This window comes from Etheostoma spectabile, chromosome 18 (genome assembly GCF_008692095.1).
Source record: "Etheostoma spectabile isolate EspeVRDwgs_2016 chromosome 18, UIUC_Espe_1.0, whole genome shotgun sequence".
Classification (NCBI taxonomy): domain Eukaryota; kingdom Metazoa; phylum Chordata; class Actinopteri; order Perciformes; family Percidae; genus Etheostoma; species Etheostoma spectabile.
Genome location: NC_045750.1, coordinates 2205720 through 2229481, shown reverse-complemented (window position 1 = coordinate 2229481; position 23762 = coordinate 2205720). Strand labels below are relative to the sequence as shown.

Below are 23762 nucleotides of genomic sequence, written 5' to 3'. Positions count from 1 at the left end.
CCCCCTCCTTTTTATCAGAAATATTCAGGTTTTCACAGCTTTTATATTTTGGTTTAAATTGTAAAGGTTTTGAAGTTAAACATTTTGAAACCAGCAGACAACCTGTATGATAAAAGGCATTTTGTCCAACTGGGTTTGAAGATATTCAGAGGAGAAATTTGCCGTAAGAGAGTGTATAACATCGGGTTAACATGGGTCCCTTCCTCTCCTCCCACAGGAAAGTGACGGAGCGGATGAGCCTCAACTAGTGAAAGCAAGTAGGTGAGAATTCTTTTATTAGTCCACATGCAGGGTAAAGCATCCCACAGGTAGAAGAAGCTCTTTAAAGAGCAGCTGTTATGTAATTTGTTTGTGGACAACCAAGGGACAGTTTTCTGAAGCTGTATGTTAGGAATACGTGTCTTTTTGCGTCTGGATCTAGTTGCTGTTGAATATCTGTTTGACTTCTGCTCCCTCTTCAGCCTCTCGAGCCCCTTCTATGATCCAGCCCCAATCACCTGCTGCCAGAGATCAACCAGCCCAAAGCCACCAGCCACCCCAGGCCCCACTTTAATCCTGGCCCCTTAACCCACCTGATAAACCCACTGGACAACACCTGTAAGGCGGAACTCAAGTTATGGAGGAGTATTGATGCTCTGAAAATACTGAGACCCTCACTGAAAATTTGAATCCCATTTCTCCTATTAGCTTGCCACATACTTTGGCCTGGGCTCGATGTGATCTAACAGTTTCCCTCATCCAGGGCTAGGCTTGGCAACGTCTCTGGACTCCGCACTAATCTGTTCTTGTCATCCCATTGCAACCAGTAAGGATGTGACACTGGAAGATGGCATAAACGGGGAGATAAGAGGGCAAACCACAGCATGGAAAGGGGATCCTCATTATTCTTTTGCTTTCCAGACCAGGATTGAAATGATCTCTATCACAACCTCCGCTGCGTCTCACTCCACTGTGGACGTTCGTGACCAACAGGAGGACCTTTTTCTTTCTTTTTTTTTTTACATTTCTCCCGCTTTAACTTGTTTTGGAGTTGTTTCTCCAACAAAACAAAGGAAACGTTTTTGGTAAAATAACTCGGTGTGTAATTGGATGCCTCTCGTGATGTGTACACGTCATCAGAAGCCAGCAGCACGAGGATGTGGGTGTGGAGGACCGTTGGTTTGTTCCTCCTTCCGTCCTGTTTTACCGAACAATCCCATTCAGTTAAATGTTGCATTAACACCCTCTAATGTTCATTTTTGTAATCAAGCTCTCGATGCCATGTGTGGTGGTAAAAAATATTCTTCTTTCGAGAGAAACACACACAGGTTTTTAAATCGGGATGCTACTGCATTTCACATGAATGCTGAAATGTGGGGAGGGGGAACAGAAGAGATGTGACGCAGCAGAAGTGACTGACAGATTTAAGTCTTTAATGTTAAATGTCTGAGCCAAAACCTGGAGCAGAAGACATAGAGCATGGATCAGGAGCAGAGTCCAGGCTTTCCTCACCAATGTGCATGCATTTCCCCCGGATGCATGCCCCCTTACTGTACAGCACTGGAATACAGTCCACAGCCCCAAACACAAAAGATGACAAATCTGCCTAGTCAAACCTTACAGACATGCAGACTCTGGTTATACACACACAGACACACAGACACACACACACACACACACACACACACACACACACACACACACACACACACACACACACACACACACACACACACACACACACACACACACACACACACACACACACACACACACACACACACACACACACACTAGACACTTGTACCAGCCCGTATGTCATTGTGTGCCACCCTCAGCTAAACAATATAACCCCCAGCAAAATCTATGCCATATCATAGAAAAGAAACACTTTTTTTATACATGTTTAGTCAGATCATTGCGCTCCTTCTTGTGTTGCAGTCAGACTATTTTTTTGTAGACCAAAGCCAACAGCTCCATGTAGCCAGCCAACCCATAGTAACTCTCGTCGAGGCCAAAACGCAATTTGCTCTGTAAGCCACAGTTCAGTTTGTCAAATCTGTTTGTACAATATGCATTTGTGTCTGTGCACCTTGAGAAGCGCATCCGTTGACATTTGAAATGGTTTTCTTTTCTTTTTTTACCCTCAGTTTAGGGTGTAAACCTTTTTTATTTTACCTCTCATTTTCAGAAGAACAGAAACCTTCAACTTTTACATCATCTGATGATCCATAAACACAGGTCCAGATTCACTAAGACTGCATGGTAAATTCACAAAATGTTTTCTAGATTATTTTGTGGCCCTGGGTTCCCGGATTGCTCAGTTGGTAGAGCGGGCGCCCATATTTAGAGGTTTACTCCTCGACGCAGCGGGCCCGGGTTCGACTCCGACCTGTTGCCCTTTGCTACATGTCATTCTCTCTCTCTCTCTCTCTCTCTCTCTCTCTCTCTCTCTCTCTCTCTCTCTCTCTCTCTCTCTCTCTCTCTCTCTCTCTCTCTCTCTCTCTCTCCCCTTTCATGTCTTCAACTGTCCTGTCAAATAAAGGCCTAAAATGCCCCAAAAAATTATCTTAATTTGTGGCCCTTGGAAAAGTTAACCCTTTAACCCCAAATTTCAGGCACTCTTATTTTAGTTGGAGGACTAATCCATTAAGTCCTGCACCTTTGCCTTGTACATGTCCTTTTTATAGTTCGGTCTTAAATTTTCCAACATATTTTAAAGCCCTCCCTCTGATCCTGACTTAATGGTGACGCTGATTTGCCTTGACCAATAATTGCAGCAGTGACTGAACTGACCACTCATGGATGCCACATTTTGGAGAGCATATTGTAGCTGTTGGTGTCTTGTTTGTCATAAAATCAAGTGTAAATATAGAGTGAAGAAAAAAATGATCAGATATACAGTATATATAGGTACATGACCAGGACTGGTGAAAGGAGGCTTCAATTGTTACTTCTATCCTCTAATTTTTCTCTTTCCACACTTTTTGTTGATTTGCATGGCACTCTCATTTATTTTGGTCATTTATTATTGCTCCACCCTTTGCAAACGTTTAGTGAATCTGGATCAGTTTTCTTGTGAGAACAGCCACCTGAAAGGTTTTGAGAGGATTCTGACTTTAGCAAAAAGTTGTCGACATTTTGTCTAAAACAATCACTTTTTTTCTCATTTTTAGTCCCACTTGTCGCGTTCACTCAAGGTTTTAGAGCATTTTCCCTTTCCATCTTGTCTAGTTAGAAAGGAGCATTCACTCATCGTTCACAGGTACTTTTTTAGGAGCAGTGTTGTCTGCATGGTTGATGTTAGTGTAATCCAACACTCATTTTCTTTCTTTCATTTCTCTCATTTTTTATTTATCGCTTTGTCTATACAATATAAAGTTGGACAGCGGTGAAAAATGGCCGTCACAGTTTCCCAAAACCCGAGTTAACATCGTTAAAGGTCTGCTGATGTCCACCAAACGGTTCAGAAAGCAAAGAGATTCAGTTTACTGTCATTTACAACTGTTTGGCATTTTTGCTTGGTAAGTGACACATGAGTAATTGATAATCAAAATTGTTGCCGTTTATTTTTTTTGTCCATCATGAATCATTTCACGTCACTTGAGTTATTGCCGCAATTTGCAACAGATGTTATTAGAATTTAAGTTGCTGTAAATGTAAACTGACTGTTCATATATAGCGCTTTTCTAGTGTTAACGACTACTCAAAGCTCGGGTTCGAACCATTCACACACTGTGGCCGAGGCTGCCGTACAAGGTGCCACCTGCTCATCTCGCACGCACACGCACACTCTCGCTCTCTCATGGCATCAGGGGCAACTCGGGGGTTCAGGGTCTTACCCAAGGACGCTTCAGCATGGGACCACAGGGCCAGGGATCGAACCACCAACCTTCATTTAAATTAATTTATTATACAGGAAAGTTAAAAGTAACATTGCATTACAATGGACGCGGGCCTGACTCAGTTTAAAAAAACTGGTTTCCAGCAGGTTCCTGTTCTGCAGAAACATAAAACATTGAACGAGGTTACAACACGTCGAGGCAGAAACATTTGTAGATTAACTAAACTTCCATTTTCAAGATTACTGGTCTGAATATAGGGCTATGAAGAGAGATGACTCTCAGTTCCAACTCCATCTTATTAGTTAGGTACTCTTAATTTCTCAGGACTGTGTTCAGTGTCAGACTGTCAGAAGTCAACCTCTGTACTGTCAATCATTGCATGCTATTGGGTAATGTTTACTCCATCTGGTACACTACATGCTTTAGGTGCAAGTTCTTCCCAAAGTTCCATGTTTAACACACTTTACTTCCAGAACGTGAGGATTATTAATCATGTAAAATAATTTTGTTGAGCTTTTGTTATTTTTCATGAATGTCTTGCAGGCCGCTTTTCTAAATTTGTTTTCTGGTCTCCAACGCGCCATAGATCTGCAGGAGTTTGTGTGTTTAAATGACGTGATGGACACAGAAATATTGTCATATCTACATAACGACAGTTGAGCAAAATCTTACTTTTTTTTATTTAATTTTTTTTATAAAGCATCAGTTTGACATTTTCTGGGAATCATGCTTATTCACCGTCTGTGTGAGAGTCACTGAGACACATTCCCTGGTCATTTTTTTTATTTGTTCTTTACACTTTTTTGTACAGATTAAACAAACACAACAGAACATGTTAATTAGTCAGAGCTAGCAGAGGCTAGCTGTTTCCAGTCTTTGTGCTAAGCTAACCATATGCTAGCTGTTGAGTTATATTAACTGCACAGACTTCAGAGTGGGCTCAATATTCTCATCTAATGCTGCAGGAAAGCAAAAAAGTGAAACTGTTCCTTTTAAATAAGACTTATTGGAATCGATCATTACAGGGTTTCTTTTTTTTTTCATTTTTCTTTTATTGTTTCATAAAACAAAATATTCTCCGACAAACATTTTGTTGCCATTTTAGCTCTTAGGTTGATGTGCTGTTGTCAAGTGTGGAGTAATGTTGCTTGTAGGTGAATTTTTTTTAGTTTTTAAACAAAACGTTCTCGCTTTCCAGTGGCAGGGGTGATTTGAAGGTCTTTCCTTTGTTTTTCTTCCACAACAAATAAAGGCCATAGTGTGTCTGTGTATCCAGCTAAAGTTAAAGGACACTCTCAACTTCTTAAACTCTTTAATCTTAAAGGTCCCATGGCATAAATATGAGTTCCCCCAGCCTGCCTATGGCCCCCCCAGTGGCTATAAATGGTGATAGGTGTAAACCGAGCCCTGGGTATCCTGCTCTGCCTTTCAGAAAATGAAAGCTCAGAAAGGCCGATCTGGAATCTAGCCCCTTATGAGGTCATAAGGGGCTAGATTCCAGATCTTCAAGCTCATTGTGGGACTGGCTCTAGTGGCTGTAATTCTGCACCAAGGCTGAATTTTGGGAAAGAGACTTCAGATATGGTATTAAAGGACCGCTAAGGTCTAGATAAAAGAGACTTCAGATATACCAGATAATATCTAATATGAAAACATCCAAAGAGCATCATGTCATGGGACCGTTAACATTGCCCGGAGAGATGCAATTCTCTAATGTAGAACTATGTGTCGGACCAGCAACCTAGCTCATTGTTTTATTTGGTGAATAACAAACTCATCATAAACCTCAGACAAATGCTTCCATCGCTTTTATTTTGGCTCGGTCTTTGATTTCTTACATATCGGCTTGTCTTTCTCTGCAGAACTATCTGCAGACTCGAAGGCCATCGGTTTTTAATATTTAAAACCTGTAAGTCCAAGTGACCCGTAACATTTCAGGAATCTTTTTTTTTTTTTTTTCTTTAGATCTTCTCACATTCAAAGCGTAAAGCCAACGAGGCCATAGAGCACCGGAAATACACTATTTATTATTTTTGTAATGGTTGTAAATAACTCATAAAACAGCAAAATAACTGACATAATTCCTTATTGTGAATGTTTTTTGAATTAATGTGTGTGTACATACATTTTAAATTTTGTTTTTTATTTGTGACATAGAAACACCATAATTTAAATGTAATATTACTACAATGGGGTCCAACTTGTTGCTCAACTTGGGTGTTAATTGATGACTCTAAAGTCATGTGTGTCGACTTTAAATACTGGGTTGAATGCTTTGTGCTAACCTGATAGCATACGTTGTGTTAGTGTATACGAACTCCATGTTAATGTACGCTAAAGGCAGTTAGCATGGCGCTAACATTCCCACCTAGGACCAATGCTTTTGGATCTGTGTTCTTATTACTCGATCGACAAGTGGGACAATCTACCAGAATTGCTGTATTTGTCTTAAGAGTGGCAGGAAAATGTTAAATTGAGTAATTAGAATAACACATGTTGGGGGATGTGGGGGGGTGTTAACGTCACTCACTGTCGTGGTTCACTGTGGACGATCTGTATATGAGTAACTATGAAATTCAACCAAAATAAAAAAGGGGGATTTTATAATTTTCTGTCTCTGTTTGTCTTTTATTTGCAGCTATGTGTACAGTTATTTATTTATTTTTTTAATTCGCAACAAATCCGAAGAAAACACCAAAAACAGCAATGTTTTAGTCTGTGTGGCGCTCAGCCCAAAACCCATTTATTCCTACAGATGAGTTAAATCTTTCAAAACACATAAAGGCTCAGTCATTTCTTAACCCTTGTGTTGTCCTCCCGGGTTAAAAAAACAGACAAAAAATGTGTCATTTTCGTCCCTTTTTGTCAGACTTTTTCTTTTTAGTTTTCCCTAACACCGCCTTACTACCACTAGTTTTTCATTACGTTTTGGAATTCATGGTCAATAACCTTCAATTAAACAGAATTATACCTAATATTTGACTTAAAAAAAGCCGAAATTATGAATTATTTTTGACTAATAGTTAAGATCAGAGGAATGCACAGATGAGTTTAGTCAGGAATGAAAGTGATTGTATTTGCAAAGAGCGTTGTAAGGGATACAATCCATTTTTTTGTGGTAATTTGGTTTAAAAGAAACTCATATTTCAGATATAGACTTTTTTTTTTTTAATGGGGTCAAATTTGACCCGTGAGGGATAAACACGTAGCTAGAGAAACAGGAAGATATAGTGTGTTTGTTGGGGTCTATTTTCAACAGAGGTTCAATTTACATTTTGTGCTCCAGTGAGTATTTGTGGCAGCAGGACAGTGTGGGAATAATGTGTTTTTATTGTTTTTGGGCAACGATGGGGTTCTATGGCACACAGGACGAAGCTATATCAGGCCTTGAAAACACATTCACTGTGGGATATTTTTAATAGTAATGAGAAAAATGCAGAATAGAGAGTCTTTGATGCACCTGAAACTGCAAAAAGAAGCTTGTAGTGGAGATGCATGTATAGCTGTTTGTATGGTTGTCTTACTCTGCAGCAGCCCTCCTCTCCCGAGCCTATAAATAGTCTTGTAATCCCATTAATATCTTAGGCTACTTAGCCGACTCCATTCTGTGGATTAGAAAATGCCAGGAACGGACCGCGCTGCCATCTACTTGCTTATCAGAAAGTTGACAAAGGTCAGAGGGCAGAGACGGGAGGGGAGAGTGTCTCTGGGTCATATTGTGGAGATGGTTACATTTGAACTAAGGTTTTATTTCAAATAGAATCTGGTTTAGCCTGATAGGATGGATATATTTCAGTTTAGTTACATATTTATTGTGTTTTTGTTCTCTTTATTTGTCCAGGGTGACACTTTGTTTTCATTACTCCTATTTATATCTGGCCTGAATGAATCCATAAATCTTGAGATTAGTTAATGAATCAATTCATTAATTAATCCATTGATAAGGTAACATTTGTCATTACACATTTTTAGTCATTTTTTATCATAAAGCCGGGGGAAATTTTTTTTTACCGCTTCATTTATGCTGGGTAACTTAAGTACTTCAATTCAATTCAAGACCTTTATTTGTCCCCAAGGGGCGATTAATTTTGCAGTAGTAGCAAGAAGTTGACATCAAGTACATGACAACAAAGACGACAACATTGATTAAAAATACGTGATCAGACCAAATGGGGAAATAATTACATTAAACATTAAAAGTTTAAATCCAAGTGTGCCTTATGTGCAGACGTTACCTATTCTTTACAGAGTTAAGCATACGTACGGCGACATACTGTCAGCCACGTCATCGTCCTTAACCCGATATAAAGATTTTCATGAACCAATGCTACGCCATGTGTAGTAGGGATCCACAACCAGACGACAGAGATGGCCGAATGAAGCTTCGTGAACCACTGTCTTTATTCTCTGAGCCCACTAGATGGCGCTCTCTGTTCAACAGCTGGGTGAGAATATACCAAACTACAACGCCTTAGGTCTTTGTCTTAAAACCAAGAGCACCATCTAGTGGGCTGAGAACATGAAGACACTGGTTCACGAAGCTTCATTTGGCCTTCACTATCAGAGGAGAGATGATCGCTGTGAAACAAAGTCAGTTCAGAGTGGCAGCGTGACTTGTTGCAGTTTGTATGTTAGCGCCATCTTGTGGTGTCTATAGCACGAGGCACCGAAGGACTACACTTATCCAGTGTTGGAAATAACTAATTTAAATACATTGTTCTTTTAATGTATTCATTCATTTTCACCAGAACTCCTTTAGTAGGTGGTCTATATCACTTATTTGTGGACACCCCGCAGCCAATCAGAATTGAGTATCTACCCAGACCATGGTATAACCTATAATAGTGCATCATCATTTATTAGTTGATAATTTGCATTAATAATCTAAAGCGTCAAAGTAACTAATATCAAATAAATGTAGAACAAGATTGTTACTATTAGTACTTGATGCCGTTGATGTACCTTCAACCCTATGCAATTATTGTTTGCAGTATACTACCTATCTATTTTGACACAATTTGACTAAATAGTAATTTTTAATTCGTATTATACTTTGCTATATTTCAAGTCGCATCCGTTACAGAGTAAAAACAAAAGTCCCATTCAGTCATAATAAACTGTGAGAATGAAAAAAACAGTGGCTACTGATAAACAGTCCATGGTGTGTCTGCTGATGCGTGAGGGCACAGCTCCAGTACTCAGCTGACACTCCACTCCGGAAGAGTGTTGTAATGTAAATAATGATGTAACTACTACTACGAGTCAGCGTGTAGCAGGGGTCCGGACCGATGGTCGCACCGGACCCGGGTTTATAGTGAACAGCAACAAGGTTATTAAATTAAAGTTCACGTTCACATGGGCTATGGTTAGCATTGTTCTATCCCGGCATAGTTAACATAAGGGGTCATATTGTTCCACTGGTGTGTATCATAGACTGTATATATATTGATTGGTATTAATATTAACAGTCTATGTTGTGTACCTGTCGTAACTGACTAAAGGAAGTACCCCTGAGTACTTTTTCAGTTAGGATCAGCTATTTAAACTTTCCCTCTAAGATCGTCAGCATGGAAGGGGATGTAGCTCAGTGGTAGAGCGCATGCTTTGCATGTATGAGGCCCCGGGTTCAATCCCCGGCATCTCCACAAATCTTTTTCACAATCAAGACAAGTTCTCGTCATACGGACTCAGATTTCTCTTTATTGACGTCTAAAAGAATAACCTACTCACTTTTTGGCTGTTAACAACTTCAACACACATACATAACATTGCACCGTTGTGTCTTTTTATATGGCTTGCTTCATAATTGTGACCGTAGACTGTATATTAGTCTATGGTTGTGACTAAAATCATGGCTTTGGAAACACGGAGCCTATGAAACGCTTTTAATACTGTATTTCAGATTTTGCTCATGCCCCGATGTTAGTTATTAATTAAAACAAGCTAACAATTACAAAGATAACAAATTTGTCCAACCAAAACCACGCAATAGACTAATTTGTAACAGCATCTGACATTTCCCACAGCTCTAAACGCACCATCAGTCCCCGCCCCAGCTGTAACTAAGGAGATCGGGAGGTAACTAAGGAGATCCCAGTTGTGTTTACTACAATGATGCCCTCCTTGCTAGCTGCTATCTCGGAACTGGTCAACAAAATGGCCACAATGTAAAGTTTTCACTCTATATCAGCACTAATAACGTTCTTCCCCGTACGAGCTTCCTAAAGGCCTCCGAACATGCAACTGAAGCATCTTAAAACGCTATTAACGCCCCAGGTAAGCGCAGTGACAAGTTAGCTAATGCTAACGTTAGCTGAGGCTGGAGAGCAACATCAATTAAAAGTATGACTATGCAGCGGTATTTTATAACACGATTCGAAAGCTGTAACAAAATGATTTCCTCTTGTCAATACGGCATGTGAGTGACTTGACGAATCCACGTTTAGTTGCTATTAAATAACGTTAAAGATTTTTACCTTTACGTTAACGTTAAGTTACCTTACGGTGTTCGCTTGCAACTGCGGAGCGTTACTTGGTTGATAAAAGTACTGCTAATACGCACCGAATTAGCTGAAGACTGCGTCTTAATGTTTCAAGCATAGCCAAACTTTATGTTTTAGCCGTCGACAAATTAAATCAGCTTTGACAGTTAAAACTGGTACATTTTATATGGCTTTTGGCGCGAGCCCATGTCTTTACAGAACATTATGAACGTGATGTATGGGGTTAGCTAAAACTAGCTAAAACTAGCTAACCAGGGATGCGCGGCTAAAGCATGGGCTCGTTATCACTTCTGGCTGTTTGTTTTCTCTGCCTTGCTTCACAGGAGGGTGCTGCCAAGGTGACATGCATGGCCTGGGCACCCAATAGCACCAAGCTCGCTGTTTGCACTGTTGACAGAGTGGTGCTTCTCTATGATGAGCAGGGAGAGAGGAGGGACAAGTTCTCCACCAAACCCCTGGACTCCAAGGTGAGACAGGAGTGCAGTTAGCCTAATGTTGTCTAATACCAGAAGTCACATTTATTATGTCAATAAACCCCTTGACATGTATCATCCCACTTTCAAGGCGAATCAGCGATAGTGTTATAGAAAACATATAAATAGTCATTTGTTTTAAAATAAGAGATTTAAAAACAAAAAATAAGCTAAATGAAGCCAGGGATAAATTATTTACAGGAAAATGATTCCCATTGTAAGGAGCCCTGAACATAAAAGCCAAAGGGGACCATAAAGAGGAGCGTTTTAGTGAGTTATTTGAAGTATAGGAAGTATTGAAGTAGTGTCATCTTGTATCAAGAGTACATCTGAGTGTATCAAGCTTGTGGCATTGCTGCATAAAACAGGAACAATATGAATCTTGCAGAGCCTAATTAATATACACACGTTTATATATACAGAGAAAGAAGATGGACATAAACCATCTACAGAATCTTATGGATAACAATGAAGGAGTGTAATGTATTAACATGACACACGGTGTTTAAATTGGCCTTCTGGTAAAATAAAGTATGCTACAGACATTGTTACCACATCTAATATAATGGATATAATTTACTTTAAAACTCATAACTCTTCCACTGATGGTCGGCTAGATAGAACCTGAAACTGATTATTTCAACATAGTTGTGTATTCCACATAAGTCTGCTTGAATAATAAAATTATAGAACTGATCAATGCTGCATTTATTATCAATAGGAAGTGTTTCATACAAAGGGATCTAATCTTCAGAGTTTGTTGCAGTGTTTCACAGCAGAGAGTAAGACAGACTACAACACTCTTTACAAACTTTTACAAGTCTTGCTATTGGAAACATTTTAGTTAAAGCGTTACACAGCCACAATATATATCGTACAAAATAACCTTTTCCTTTTCATTAATACACGAGCAGGACCGTATCATACAACATCTTAACCCTCCTGTTGTCCTTTGGTCAAATTTGATCCCTTTTAAAAGTGTCTATATCAGAAATATACATTTTATAAATTTTATAATTTATTTATTTTTTAACCAAATTACCACAAAAAATGGATTCCTCTGATCTGAACTATTATATTATATATTATATACATTATAATTTTGACTAATAGTTAGGATCAATTTCTGCTTTTTAACTTGAATATTAGGTATGTAAATTAGGTTTATTGACCATGAATTCCAAAAAGTAGTGCAAAACTAGTGGTAGTAAGGTGGTGTTAGTGAAAACAAAACAAAAAAACTTGATGAAAATGTTTAAGTGTTAATCTTTTTGACCCAGGAGGACAACACAAGGTTTAATAATTAATAACGGTGAACAATTCTGTCCATGGCATCTCCGAGTATACTGTACGTTGTTGAAATATCCTCCTCTAACAGGAGGTTGTGTGTTAATAATAATGCAACATATTTTTTTTCAGTATGGAAAACAGAGCTATGTTGTCAATGACATGGCGTTTTCACCGGACTCCACCAAAATCGCCATCGGTCAGTCCGACAACATCATCTTTGTCTACAAAATTGGAGAGGATTGGTAATGTCCTGTTGCTGATTTCATCTCCCCTATTAATCTGGATTTTTGTTATCTACGTATAATGCTTGCAAACCGGTTTTTATCAGTGTTGTCATCTCTCCTAGGGGCGACAAGAAAGCCATTTGCAACAAATTTGTGCAGACGGTAAGTAAACGGGAGTAGACGCTGAACCGTGAACCGCCTGCTTAAAGAGACAGTTGCCCTGTTGTAAATAATAAGCACTGTATGTATTCTTGTGTTTCTTTGTAGTTTTTTCACATTCTGTTGCAACAACCAGTAACGTTAGAAAAACTACAACACCACACCGGATCTAGCTAGACCGCCCCCCCCCCCCCCCCCCCCCCCCCCCCCCCCCCTTGTCAAATTATTTTTTTCACCCTGTTATTGATGGACAGTGTTACATTGTGTGAGAGATTATTTGCTCCAAGTGGGAATATTAGTGTGAAATTGAACACTACAGTAGGATATATACCAGTGTTGTTTTCAATAAAAACACATTTGCACAAAGCGAGCCGATCCACTTTTCCATGTTGATAAGAGCATTAAAATGAGAAATAAATAATGGGACAAAAAGAAATCAAGGGACATTTAGAATAGATAAAAATGTGCGTTTAATTGTGAGTTGACAATAACATTAATGGGATTAATCTTGATTAAATATTTTAATTGTTTGACAGCACTAGTTTCTACACAATAATGTCACTAATGCAACAGTCAATGTTATTTAAAAGGTATTTGGCCATTTTAGCCGGTAAGTTAGCATGTTTCACAGATGTTTTAGTAGATTTGAGGCCATGTAAGGCTGAAAAGAGATCAGAAATGATTCATTAATATAATATTATTATATTATTATTATTATTAATATTATTATGTTAAACATGTATAGTTATTGTCAAGTTCTAGCTGCTGTTTTAGTGTTCGTTTTATGTAATGTAATGTAATGTAATGTAATATCTATGCTTTGGAAGTTGTTGGGTTTCTTACTTTGAAATTTGACTTAAATGGCTTTTGCATGTTGGAAAGCTTTTTTCCTGGTAGGAAGTTTAAATTTCCAACTTTCTGACATCTTGGTAATGCAAAACTTTATTCACTGTCTTGCAGAACGCTGTGACTCGCTTGCTTTGGCCTGCAGAGCATGCCATTGTTTATGGATTAGTGGATGGCAAGGTAAGTCAGCAACATGTTTTCCCCTTATGTTAAAGTTTTAATAAATGTTGTTCATGTATTTCCCCCCGAAGTGCTTTGAGTGTCTATGATAAAGCTCTATATAAATGTAATGAATTATTATTATAATTGATAGGAGTATTACAGAAGTATCAGTAGCAGACAGTAGTGCTTGAAATAGTGGTTGAGTTAAAAGAATTTGTTGCCATTCTGTTGTATAGAAATTTAAAATTGTTACCATATAGTGGTAATATCTGCTATCTGCCTTGTAGCAAAAATATCAGCATTCAAAAGCTGTTTTAGCTGAAATAATAAATGAAATGTTGTAAATGTGTTTTAATTTTCAGATTTTTTTTCCATAGGTTCGTCTTGCCAACACTCTGACAAACAAGTCATCAACCATCTACGGCACAGAGTCCTGTGTTGTCTCACTGGCAACCAAGTAAATGCATCATACATATTCATATGTAATTATGACCAGCCGATAGAATGAGGTGCACTGTTTGATACTCCCAAAACATTTGGGGGGAAAAGAAGAAGCAGTCCATGCTGACTGGCCTAGTCCTCAAAATGTTGACAAATTATATTCTTATTTATTTTTCTTCTGTGTTACTCTCAGTAAGTGTTATTTATCTGTTCTGCGTCAGTGTTTCTGGTAAAGGAATCCTGTCTGGACACGCTGATGGGACAGTCGTGCGTTACTTTTTTGATGACGAAGGTTCAGGAGAGTCTCAGGTACCCACATTTATCAGTGGTTGCTGCAACATTTATGGTAAAGACATATTTTGTTTTTAATGCGTCTATCAGATTAACAAAACACCCCCCCACTTTGACTTTGACACAGGGTAAGCTGTTCATGCACCCGTGCCCACCTTACGCCCTGGCCTGGGGTGCAAACAGCATCATGGTGGGCGGCTGTGACAAGAAGGTGGTGGCCTACAGCAAGGAAGGTCACATTCTGCAGACATTTGAGTACAGCCGCGACCGGACAGAGAGGGAGTTCACCGTGGCCGCCACCAGCCCCAGCGGCCAGTCGGTTGTGTTTGGCAGTTATGACCGGTCAGTGTGTGGTCCCTCAGTCTATATACAGACAGTACTGTGATGCCTATCAGCTGAGTATTGAATGCTGTATCAGTTGTATATTGTCAGCGAGTTGTTTCTCTCCCTGATGTTTCCCCTAGGTTGCGGGTGTTTAACTGGGCTCCCAGGAGAGGCGTGTGGGATGAAGCCAAGCCTAAAGAGATTCTCAACCTCTACACCATCACCAGCTTGGCCTGGAAGAAAGATGGATCACGCCTCTGTGCTGTAAATACGTATTTATCACAATATTTTAAACCAGAGTGTGACTTTAACGCCAGTTTCTGTTAGTGTGCCCTTCGCTCGGAGATTTGCAGCAGTGCTTACATGTGCATGCACAGAGAGTTCTCTTTCTGGTCTCTTACGTTACCTGTTTTTAAACTGATGTTAAATAGCTTTCTATGGCATGGAAATCATGTATCTTTATTCCTCTGTTAAAAACAAACCTAAACCAAACCTGTAATAGGTGTTTAATGTATATCTTTATTGTGTGTTTGTGTCTTGACAGGGAACACTGTGTGGGGGAGTGGAGCTGTTTGATTGCTGCCTACGGAGAACCATCTATAAGAACAAGTTTGAGATGACTTATGTTGGCCTGAGCCAGGTAGAGACAAGTATCATATTTTATTTATTTTTAGAAGATTTTTTTGTGGCATTTAGACCTTTATTTGATAGAACAGTTTAGCCATGAAAGGGGAGAGAGAGGGGAATGACATGCAGCAAAGGGCTGCAGGTTAGAATCAAACCCACGGCGTCACACTGAGCCTGTATATGGGCGCGTGCTCTACCGGGTGAGCTACCCAGGCGCCCAAGTATCTTTAATTGTACAAACAATAGCAAAAACAATGAGCAGACATCATTAGGACAATATAAGCTTTCCCAGCCCTCACTTTGGTCTCTGCCACTTGCCAATTAATGGGATGTGAATTTGAAAACAAACAGTTGAATAATTCAGATTTAATTAATTCAAGTGCAATAAAAACAGTATCTCAGTGTCCTAATTAGGAAAGAAACATGCAGGGGTTGGAAACAATCACAGTATCTTTGGATTTTCTATTATAATGATGCATTACATCTTGTTAAGGGAATTTTAAATAGGTAACAACATATTGTATTTGAAAAGAAAAACAAAAATCTTGCAAACATATTAATTAAGGAGGTTTCAAACAGCATTTGATGGGATGGTTGTTTGATCACACCAAGATGCAAGTATCTCATCTGCTGGAAATGCATATATTTTGTATTTTGCATTATTTTAAGTTAGTTATTTGAATCTAGGTGTGAAGTTATTCTAGAAACCAAATGCTGTATTATCTTATTTGTGATATAAACCTTAGAAACTGGGAAAAGAATAACTTGGTCTGTGACAATCAGTAGTTTGTGACACAGAAGATTAGCGCTGTACTGTAAACCCAACTATAAATGTTGTAGATATAAATGTGTAGAAATAGCCCTAAAACTCCATAAAGGACAAGAAACAACACAATATCCCAAGTTATTTGAAGCATGGATTGATTTTGGTGCTTGCCTGAAAAAATAAGATACACAATTAAAATTGACAAGATTATGATTGAGAAAATCTTGAGACAAGTGGATGTGTAATTACATCAATAGTTCATAAGCAACATTTTCTTTCTTTCCCGTTGTGAGTGTGTCGGCCTGCAACTACAGCTGTTTGGGTTATTTTATTCTATCAGAGGGCAGATGGATTCATTTGTGTAATATCTAAATAAACTGATACGTAGACCTTGGTCAATACAGTTTTATTAAGCTTATGCATCAAGTTATTGAATTTTACCCCTATTATTTAAAAAAATACAAATGAAACATGTCTTATTTCTTTATTTTTGTCTCTTCCACTTTCTTCTAGGTGATAGTGAGGAACCTGTCTACAGGAACCCGGGTTGTCCTGAAGTCCTATTATGGTTATGAGATAGAAGAAGTCAAAATCATGGGCAAAGATCGCTACCTGGTGGCTCACACCTCCGACACTCTTCTTCTGGGAGACCTGCTGACAAATAAACTGAGCGAGGTAGAACTTAAAGGGTCTCTTCACCTAAATCGCACAAATTCAACACATTTACTTACTTCAGCTGATATCTAGCCATACTTTTTTTGTTTGAGTTTATCTGCTGAGGTTTTAAAATGTCAGCCCTTTAATACTTCTGCCTACATGCCAATATAACAGAGAGGAATTTGGAAAAATGTTGAAGACACACGTTGTTGTTGGGAGTTTTTCTTCCATTGAAGACTGTCATTCTTTACTGCTTTAAACAGCTTGAATGAATTCAATTTTTTTACTTAAGTTTGTGTCTTATTATATGTCCATATCTTCTCACAATAAATGGAGGTGGACATTTGAATTGAAGCCTTGACTCTGCTGCTTTTCTTTCAGGTGCCATGGCCTGGTTCTGGGGGAAATGAAAAGTTCTTTTTTGAAAATGAAACCGTGAGTACACGCCTGTGTTTTTGGCAGCTTGAAGATTTTTATTAAGAAGGCTATTATGGGGCTTTTTCTCAATCATATTAAAAAACACCTCCACCTGTTGGTTTCACCATAAAGGTTTACAGCACTGTTGATAGATGATACTCGCTAAGGAGCGATAAATTACATCTAATCAAAATCTAATTGCAGTACCATCGTGTCATGTGCCTGTGTGACCGCCTGCTCCCTTACTACTGCTCCCATTATACGGCATGCTACTGTGTTTCATCTTCCAGGTGTGTATGATTTTTAACGCTGGGGAGCTGAGCCTGGTGGAATACAGTAACAATGAGATTCTGGGATCAGTCAGAACAGAATTTATGAACCCTCACCTGATCAGGTAGGTCCAGTTACACAAAACAAACACACCATATCAAGTTGGTTTAGTATGAAACGCCTCAGCCGGTTTGACCGATTCCACAGAACAAACACAGATAAGTCGGACAGATATAAATGGTTGTGACTGGTTAACTGATAACTGATAACTGTTAACAGGTATAACTCATGACTCATTGTTTTCTTGAAATTAAGAATTGTAAAAAAAAGAATTTACAAAAACAATTGTCGGCAGTTTTCTACTCTAGAGAGTCTCTACTCTAGAATGAGTGTATGTATGAAAATGTAAAGGTCCCTTTACCTCTCCATCTGTACAGTAAGATGTATCTTTTTTTAAACCAAGTATAAACATATAAAAAAATTGAATTTAACATACTTCAAATACTGTCTCGTTAATACTAATGTCCACTTATCAACCCCTGATCATTCATTTTAAAGATTATTTTGGGCATTTATAGGCCTTTATCTTCACAGGACAGCTGAAGACATGAAAGGGGTTAGAGAGGGGGAATGACATGCAGCAAATAGCCGCAGGTTGGAGTTGAACCCACGGCCGCTGTTTCAAGGAGTAAACCTCTATATATAATAATAATAATAATACATTTTATTTATAATGCCCTTTACATTTCACAAGGAAATCTCAAAGGGCTACAGTTAATAGGGAGTTAAAAACAGTTTCCAGAGTACGATAACAATTTACAAGCAATAATAAAACACTATAGAACTAAAATTAAAACAGTGACTGTTTAAAAGGCCTTTTGAAATAATAGTGTCTTTAGGCCCTTCTTAAAAATCTCCACAGTTTGTGGGGCCCTCAGGGACTCTGGGAGGGCGTTCCAGAACCGAGGGGCGACTGCCTGGAAAGCCCTCTCTCCCATTGTGGACAGTTTAGTCCCAGGTTGGAGCAGGCGATAGGTGGAGATGGAGGAGCGGAGGTTTCGTGAGGTGGTGTGTGGGGTGAGGAGTTCACTGAGGTAGGTAGGGGCAGTTCCATGAATGCACTGGTGGGTAAGTAGACAGATTTTGAATTGAATTCTTTGTTTAATGGGCAGCCAGTGGAGGGATTTCAGGACCGGGGTGATGTGATCATATTTGCGCCTCCTCGTCAGGACCCGGGCAGCGCAATTTTGAATATGTTGGAGTTTTTGCAGGCTCCTGCCAGGGGTCCCAACGAGAAGGGCATTACAGTAGTCCAACCTGGAGGAGACAAAAGCATGGATCAACTTCTCAGCATCTGGTTGGGAGAGGGAGGGGCGGAGTTTGGCAATGTTTTTGAGGTGAAGGAAGGAGACCTTACAAAGGTGGCGGATGTGGGTGTCAAATGTAAGATTTGAGTCTAGTCTGACTCCAAGGTTTGTGACAGAGGTAGACAGGGCGATGTGATGACCAAAAATGGATATACTGCTGAGGGAGGAGGACTGGGTTTGGTGTGGGTGCCTGCCCTACCAACGGAGCTAACCCCCACCCCCTGATCGTTCCTAATATGCATCTCCAGCTCTGTCCACTAGATGGGTGTATTGAGCTGTGTAGAAATTCCAGTTATCACGACCAGTGAGGCTTCATAAGAGTCAGGGAGCCACAGCTTGCTCGTCAGCACACACCCATGTTTAAAAATATTCAGCCCTGTCAAAAGTGTCAGGACTGACGGTCCCTGGTGATTGACTAATGGCTGACTGCGGTTGAGGAAGCAGGTTTCAGGATGCTCTGACTGCTCCTCGCCTCTGGCTGGACACTGTCGCATGACAACATCATGATCAGGGGTGTCCTGTGGGTTTGAACGGCGGCTGAAGCCAATTATACTGAGCAGGTGCTGGATTTAACACTTGCAATTCGAATCAGTGTAAATTCAGTCAGGTTACATTGACCAATGTTTGTTTTGCAGTGTCCGACTTAATGAGAGGAAGCAGAGAGGAGTTGAAGACAACAAGAAGCTCGCATATCTGATTGATATAAAGACCATTTGTATTGGTAAGAATGTGTTTGTCATTCTGGTGTTGGTATGGTCATTTACAGTGGTGGAAAGTACATTTACTCAAGTACGGTACTTAGATTACCACTTTCTGCTACCTTATACTTGTACACAACTAGATTTATTTTATAACTTTAGTTACTTTGCAAATTCAGATTGATAATATAAAATATAATCAACAAATAAATTACAGTATCATGTATTGTCATGGGTTAAGATCAGACTTTATTGATTTGTGGGGTTCAATCAGGGTTCAATTCCCAAGCTACCCAGTAATATATAAAGTAATGAGAATTAGCCCCAACTGCACCATCAAAGTGAGGAACACATTAATGCATCAGTAATGGGAATTGCAATATATGCATTATTCTGAAATGGGCCACTCTTCAAAATGAGCACCTTTAGTTTTGATACTTTAAGAATAAGTACAATTTTGAATGCAAGTTTTTACTTGTAAGTATTTCCACACTGTGGTATTGCTAAGTAAAATATCTGAGTATTTCCATCTCTGATCGTTCATATTGTTTAAATACAATATACTTTAGCTTTTATTAGCCACGAGCCGACCCAGCGTAGGTCTTCTTCGGGCAAGAAAAACAAACAAACCAAAAAAAGGAATAGAGTAGAGAAGCTATTTTTTGGTATCCAAAGTACTGTATACGTGTACTATAAGTAATAGTGAGTCATCAGTTTTCAACGTTGTGGGTTTTTAACACAATGTTAGATGCTAATGATGCTGCAATTATGATATTTTTCTCTCCATAGATCTTTTAGAATATCTTGGTTTACACATTGTGCCAGAGCTAGTATCCACACATGATTACTCACCGTAATATTAAACTGCTGAAATGTTGCAACTAGGAAGAACTCCAGTACCTAATCAGTTGAACTGTATCATTTGCATTGAGTGGACCACACTGACCGTAGCACTTTGGATTTTAATTAAATATTTGATGTATCAGCAGACTAATACTACCAAGTTTAAACCAGAGCAGGTACGTTTTTAAAGTAGAAACACGGCTCACTCTGCCTGATAGATACTAGATATTATCAAATGACTGGCTGATTATTTGAATAAAAGGCCAATTTTAGCCAGATATATTGTCACACTGGCAGTCTGACTGCTGCTCAGTTAACCTGTCCTTTTACTCTCCTCAGTGGACTTGGCCGGGGGCTGCAATCTGGGAACCATCAGCCAACAATCCAAGATTGACTGGCTGGAACTCAATGAAACCGGACGCAAACTGCTGTTCAGGGACAAGAAGCTGCGGGTGAGAATGAAAACCTCAGCAGCCTGAGGGATTGTAAGAGTGGAAACAATGTGAGGGAGGCCTAAAGGGAGAGAGGGGCGGATGATACATAAGACGATGATAAGTAAAGTAGGAAGTTGAGCCTTGGTTAGGGCATTTCTAAAGTTATAGCCACATCCATCATCCAAATAATGTCTTGTGGCTTTTTGCGGAGCCATTTTGGTCATCCAGGAGATGTGATAGTGTTTCAGAATAAATGTGTCTGCAATTGCCACAGGGGACGCCATTAGTCTCAAGAGAACTTATTGTTAACCCAACTATATACAAGTAACCAGTAGTGATGAAAGTTAATTCCTGTTGAGCCAATGGTGCTGCATTTAACATTGAAGTAGGTTGATTAAGGCAGACAACGTAAGGTGCAAAAAGACAACAAACCAAGCACAAAGAAGTTGTGTATGAAGTGATGTTTATGTCCTGTAGTTCAGGGATTCACAACCTTTTTGGCTTGTTACCTTTTTAAACAAAGCAGTGTCTACTTTGCATTAGAGCTGGAACGATTAGTCAACTAATTGATTAGTCGATCAACAGAAAATTAACTACTGTTTTGATAATCGATTAATCCTTTAAAATAATTGTTCATTGAAAAAAAGGCAGAAAATGCTGGTTTCAGACTTTCGTATGTGGAGATTTCCTGATTTTTGTTTTCCTGTTTTTTATCATATTGAATATCTTTGTGGTTTGGACTGAGGAAGCAAGACATTTGAGTGGAGAAATATACATTTTCCCATTTTCCCACCTCTATACCAAGAACAAACAACATTTAGAAAAGGTGTTAGTTTTGGCTAATAACTGAGATTCACAGAATGTGCAGGATGAGAGTGGCAGAGAGCTGCTGTCAGTTGTTGCCCCGGGGTAGTGGAGCAGTTTGATGTCTAAACCCTGGGGCAAAAACATGGACAAGTCTGGTAATTGGGAATCTCTTAGTGGCTTCAAACTTTTTTCTCCACTCACTTATTTTTTTTCAGGTAAAAATGTACAAATGATTCAGTATGTACAAAACAAACTTTAGTGGGATTGTGAAGTATACATAAGAAAGCCAAAGAACGAGAAGTCAAAGGCTTATTAGAACCAGAAAAAACTTTTATAATCTCTCTCTCCCTGTTTTAGACACTGTAAAGGTTGTTATGCAGATAGAAATCTTTAACTTGAACAGTTTCTTGCCAGATGACTTGAATACTTCAGATTTTAGTGGGTTATTTCTTTTGCACAGGTATTTTCTTTAACCTTCAAATCAGTACTGATGCTTCATAAGTATTAGGGGCCCTATGTTGCACCCAGCGCAGCGCAAAGTTTAGTTTAAGTTTAAGTCCAACGCAATTGTCAGTCCCCCACCCAGCGCCCACGTCGTTATAATAGCAAATGCACCTGCGCCTACAGTATCTTTGCGCCCATGGGCATGCTGGTCTTACACAAAGGTGTGTTTAGGTGAATTCTTGGCGTATTAATATCTTGATGCAGCGGGAAGTGATCATGCCATTGACCAACAAATACCTTGTCTAAAGTCAATAGAGCAGCATTTCATTCTTATTTTAACAACAAATTAGTAAAATGTGCCTAGCTAGGCTTACACACACACACACACACACACACACACACGGCATCAACCATGTGGTAATGCCGTTCCTCAAAGTCCAACAAACAATTCCAACATGTGGATAACTTCCTTGCATCCAGAGGGAAGCAGGCAAGTAAGCAGGCTGGCAGGCGGGGGTAACAGGAAGTGTGAGCACAAGCAAGCAAGGCAGACTAAAACAGGAGAAAACACAGATAACATTAGCCACACAAGCTAAACCACCAGGAAACAGAATTACAGAGGGAGCCAGGAGTTACAACTGTAACACGCTAGTAGACTGTACGATCTGGCGATGAGTGGATCACAGACCCGGCCTTAAGAACTGCTGGGGGATCACCTGATGCAGCCTGCAAACTAAGCCACGCCCACAACTCACAGACACAGAGCAGGAGGGAGAAACATGAGGGATAACCAACAGGGAAACAAACAATGCACACAAACAGGAAGAGGAAAAGGCTTCCATGATGGCATCATGACATTATGATCTTTCACATTTTTTGGACATTCACAGCACATATTCAGAGCACTTCCCACAAATAAAAAATAAAATAAAAAAAATGTCAAGATTCATAACAAATGTTTCTTTAATTAAAACCTACTTTCATGTGAACTTATCAACAGACTGGTCCTCCTCATTGCATTCAAACTGGGCAGGCTGAGCTCCAGGGTGTAACTATAGACGGAGCATTATTAAAAATGGTGGGGGGGAAGATATTAAAGTAGCTGATTACAACAGCGGGGCTGCCTCTCATACCCACACATACATATTAAGTGCTGTGGGAGCCACTTTAGCTTATAGAATATACCTGATCTCCACTCATCAAGAGTATAGCAGAATAAATTAGCAGTGTGAGTATTCAGATGGTGCTGCTGGAAGGTAATCAACTTTTTTTAAGTCATATGAGTTGAACTGTGGTTTCATCCAGAAACATAGTCGAAACCGGCTCTTACATCTGACTATAGCAACCTAGTTGCCAGATCCGTCATTGACCTCCAAAGGTTCTTCATTATCTCATGGATGGATGGATGGATGGATGGATATCTGATCATTTTGCAATTTTTAAAAGAATAGTTTGACATTTTTGTAAATACCATAGAAAGTAAAAAAATATTTTCTATTTCTATGGTATATCTATTTATTTGCTTTCTTGCCGTGAGTTAGAGGAGGAGGTCATTCGTATCTGTTAATTCAACACGGAGCTGGCAGAAATGCTAGTTTTGAAGTGTTTTTGTATATGATTGAGAGCTGTCAGAAAACATTATACGTATAAAGTCAAAGTGGGATTGTTTTGTCAGTGGATTGTGCTGCAGGAGGCTGTTCAATGCTTTTTTGTGACGTTTCAGTCGGCACCATTGGACCTGCAACTAGAGCTCGGCAATATGTTGATAGTATATCGATATCGTGATATGAGACCAGATGTTGTCTTCGGTTTTGTATATCGTAATATCATAATATGGCATAAGTGTCTTTTCCTGATTTTAACGGCTAAAATACAGTAAAGTGATGTCATTTTCT

The 23762-nt window shown here is 39.3% G+C and overlaps 2 protein-coding genes and 1 non-coding gene across 6 annotated transcripts in view; all 3 read left to right on the top strand.

The window, feature by feature from the left end:
* Positions 1 to 2267, top strand: part of dnajc5ga (DnaJ (Hsp40) homolog, subfamily C, member 5 gamma a) — a 19015-nt gene extending 16748 nt beyond the window's left edge. For 2 of the 4 annotated variants that reach the window (XM_032542890.1, XM_032542888.1), the window contains 2 exons: positions 218 to 257; positions 462 to 2267. In XM_032542890.1, the coding sequence (XP_032398781.1) occupies positions 218 to 225 (8 nt within the window). In that variant the 3' untranslated portion in view covers positions 226 to 257; positions 462 to 2267. Of the gene's footprint in view, positions 1 to 217; positions 262 to 461 lie in introns of all 4 variants that reach the window. The other 2 variants (XM_032542892.1, XM_032542889.1) reach the window with 1 other exon arrangement.
* Positions 2268 to 9397: 7130 nt separating this feature from the next.
* On the top strand, positions 9398 to 9469 carry trnaa-ugc (transfer RNA alanine (anticodon UGC)). Its single transcript has one exon. It is a non-coding gene; the product is annotated as a tRNA-Ala (tRNA).
* A 411-nt stretch (positions 9470 to 9880) lies between these two features.
* The window catches only part of ift172 (intraflagellar transport 172), a 42477-nt gene continuing 28595 nt past the window's right edge, over positions 9881 to 23762 (top strand). The window contains 15 exon segments of the mRNA XM_032542893.1: positions 9881 to 10100; positions 10651 to 10794; positions 12220 to 12332; positions 12437 to 12476; positions 13434 to 13499; positions 13859 to 13938; positions 14144 to 14231; positions 14341 to 14555; positions 14678 to 14801; positions 15082 to 15177; positions 16444 to 16605; positions 16969 to 17022; positions 17295 to 17398; positions 19277 to 19362; positions 20522 to 20634. Coding sequence (XP_032398784.1) covers positions 10062 to 10100; positions 10651 to 10794; positions 12220 to 12332; positions 12437 to 12476; positions 13434 to 13499; positions 13859 to 13938; positions 14144 to 14231; positions 14341 to 14555; positions 14678 to 14801; positions 15082 to 15177; positions 16444 to 16605; positions 16969 to 17022; positions 17295 to 17398; positions 19277 to 19362; positions 20522 to 20634 — 1524 coding nt within the window. The 5' untranslated portion in view covers positions 9881 to 10061.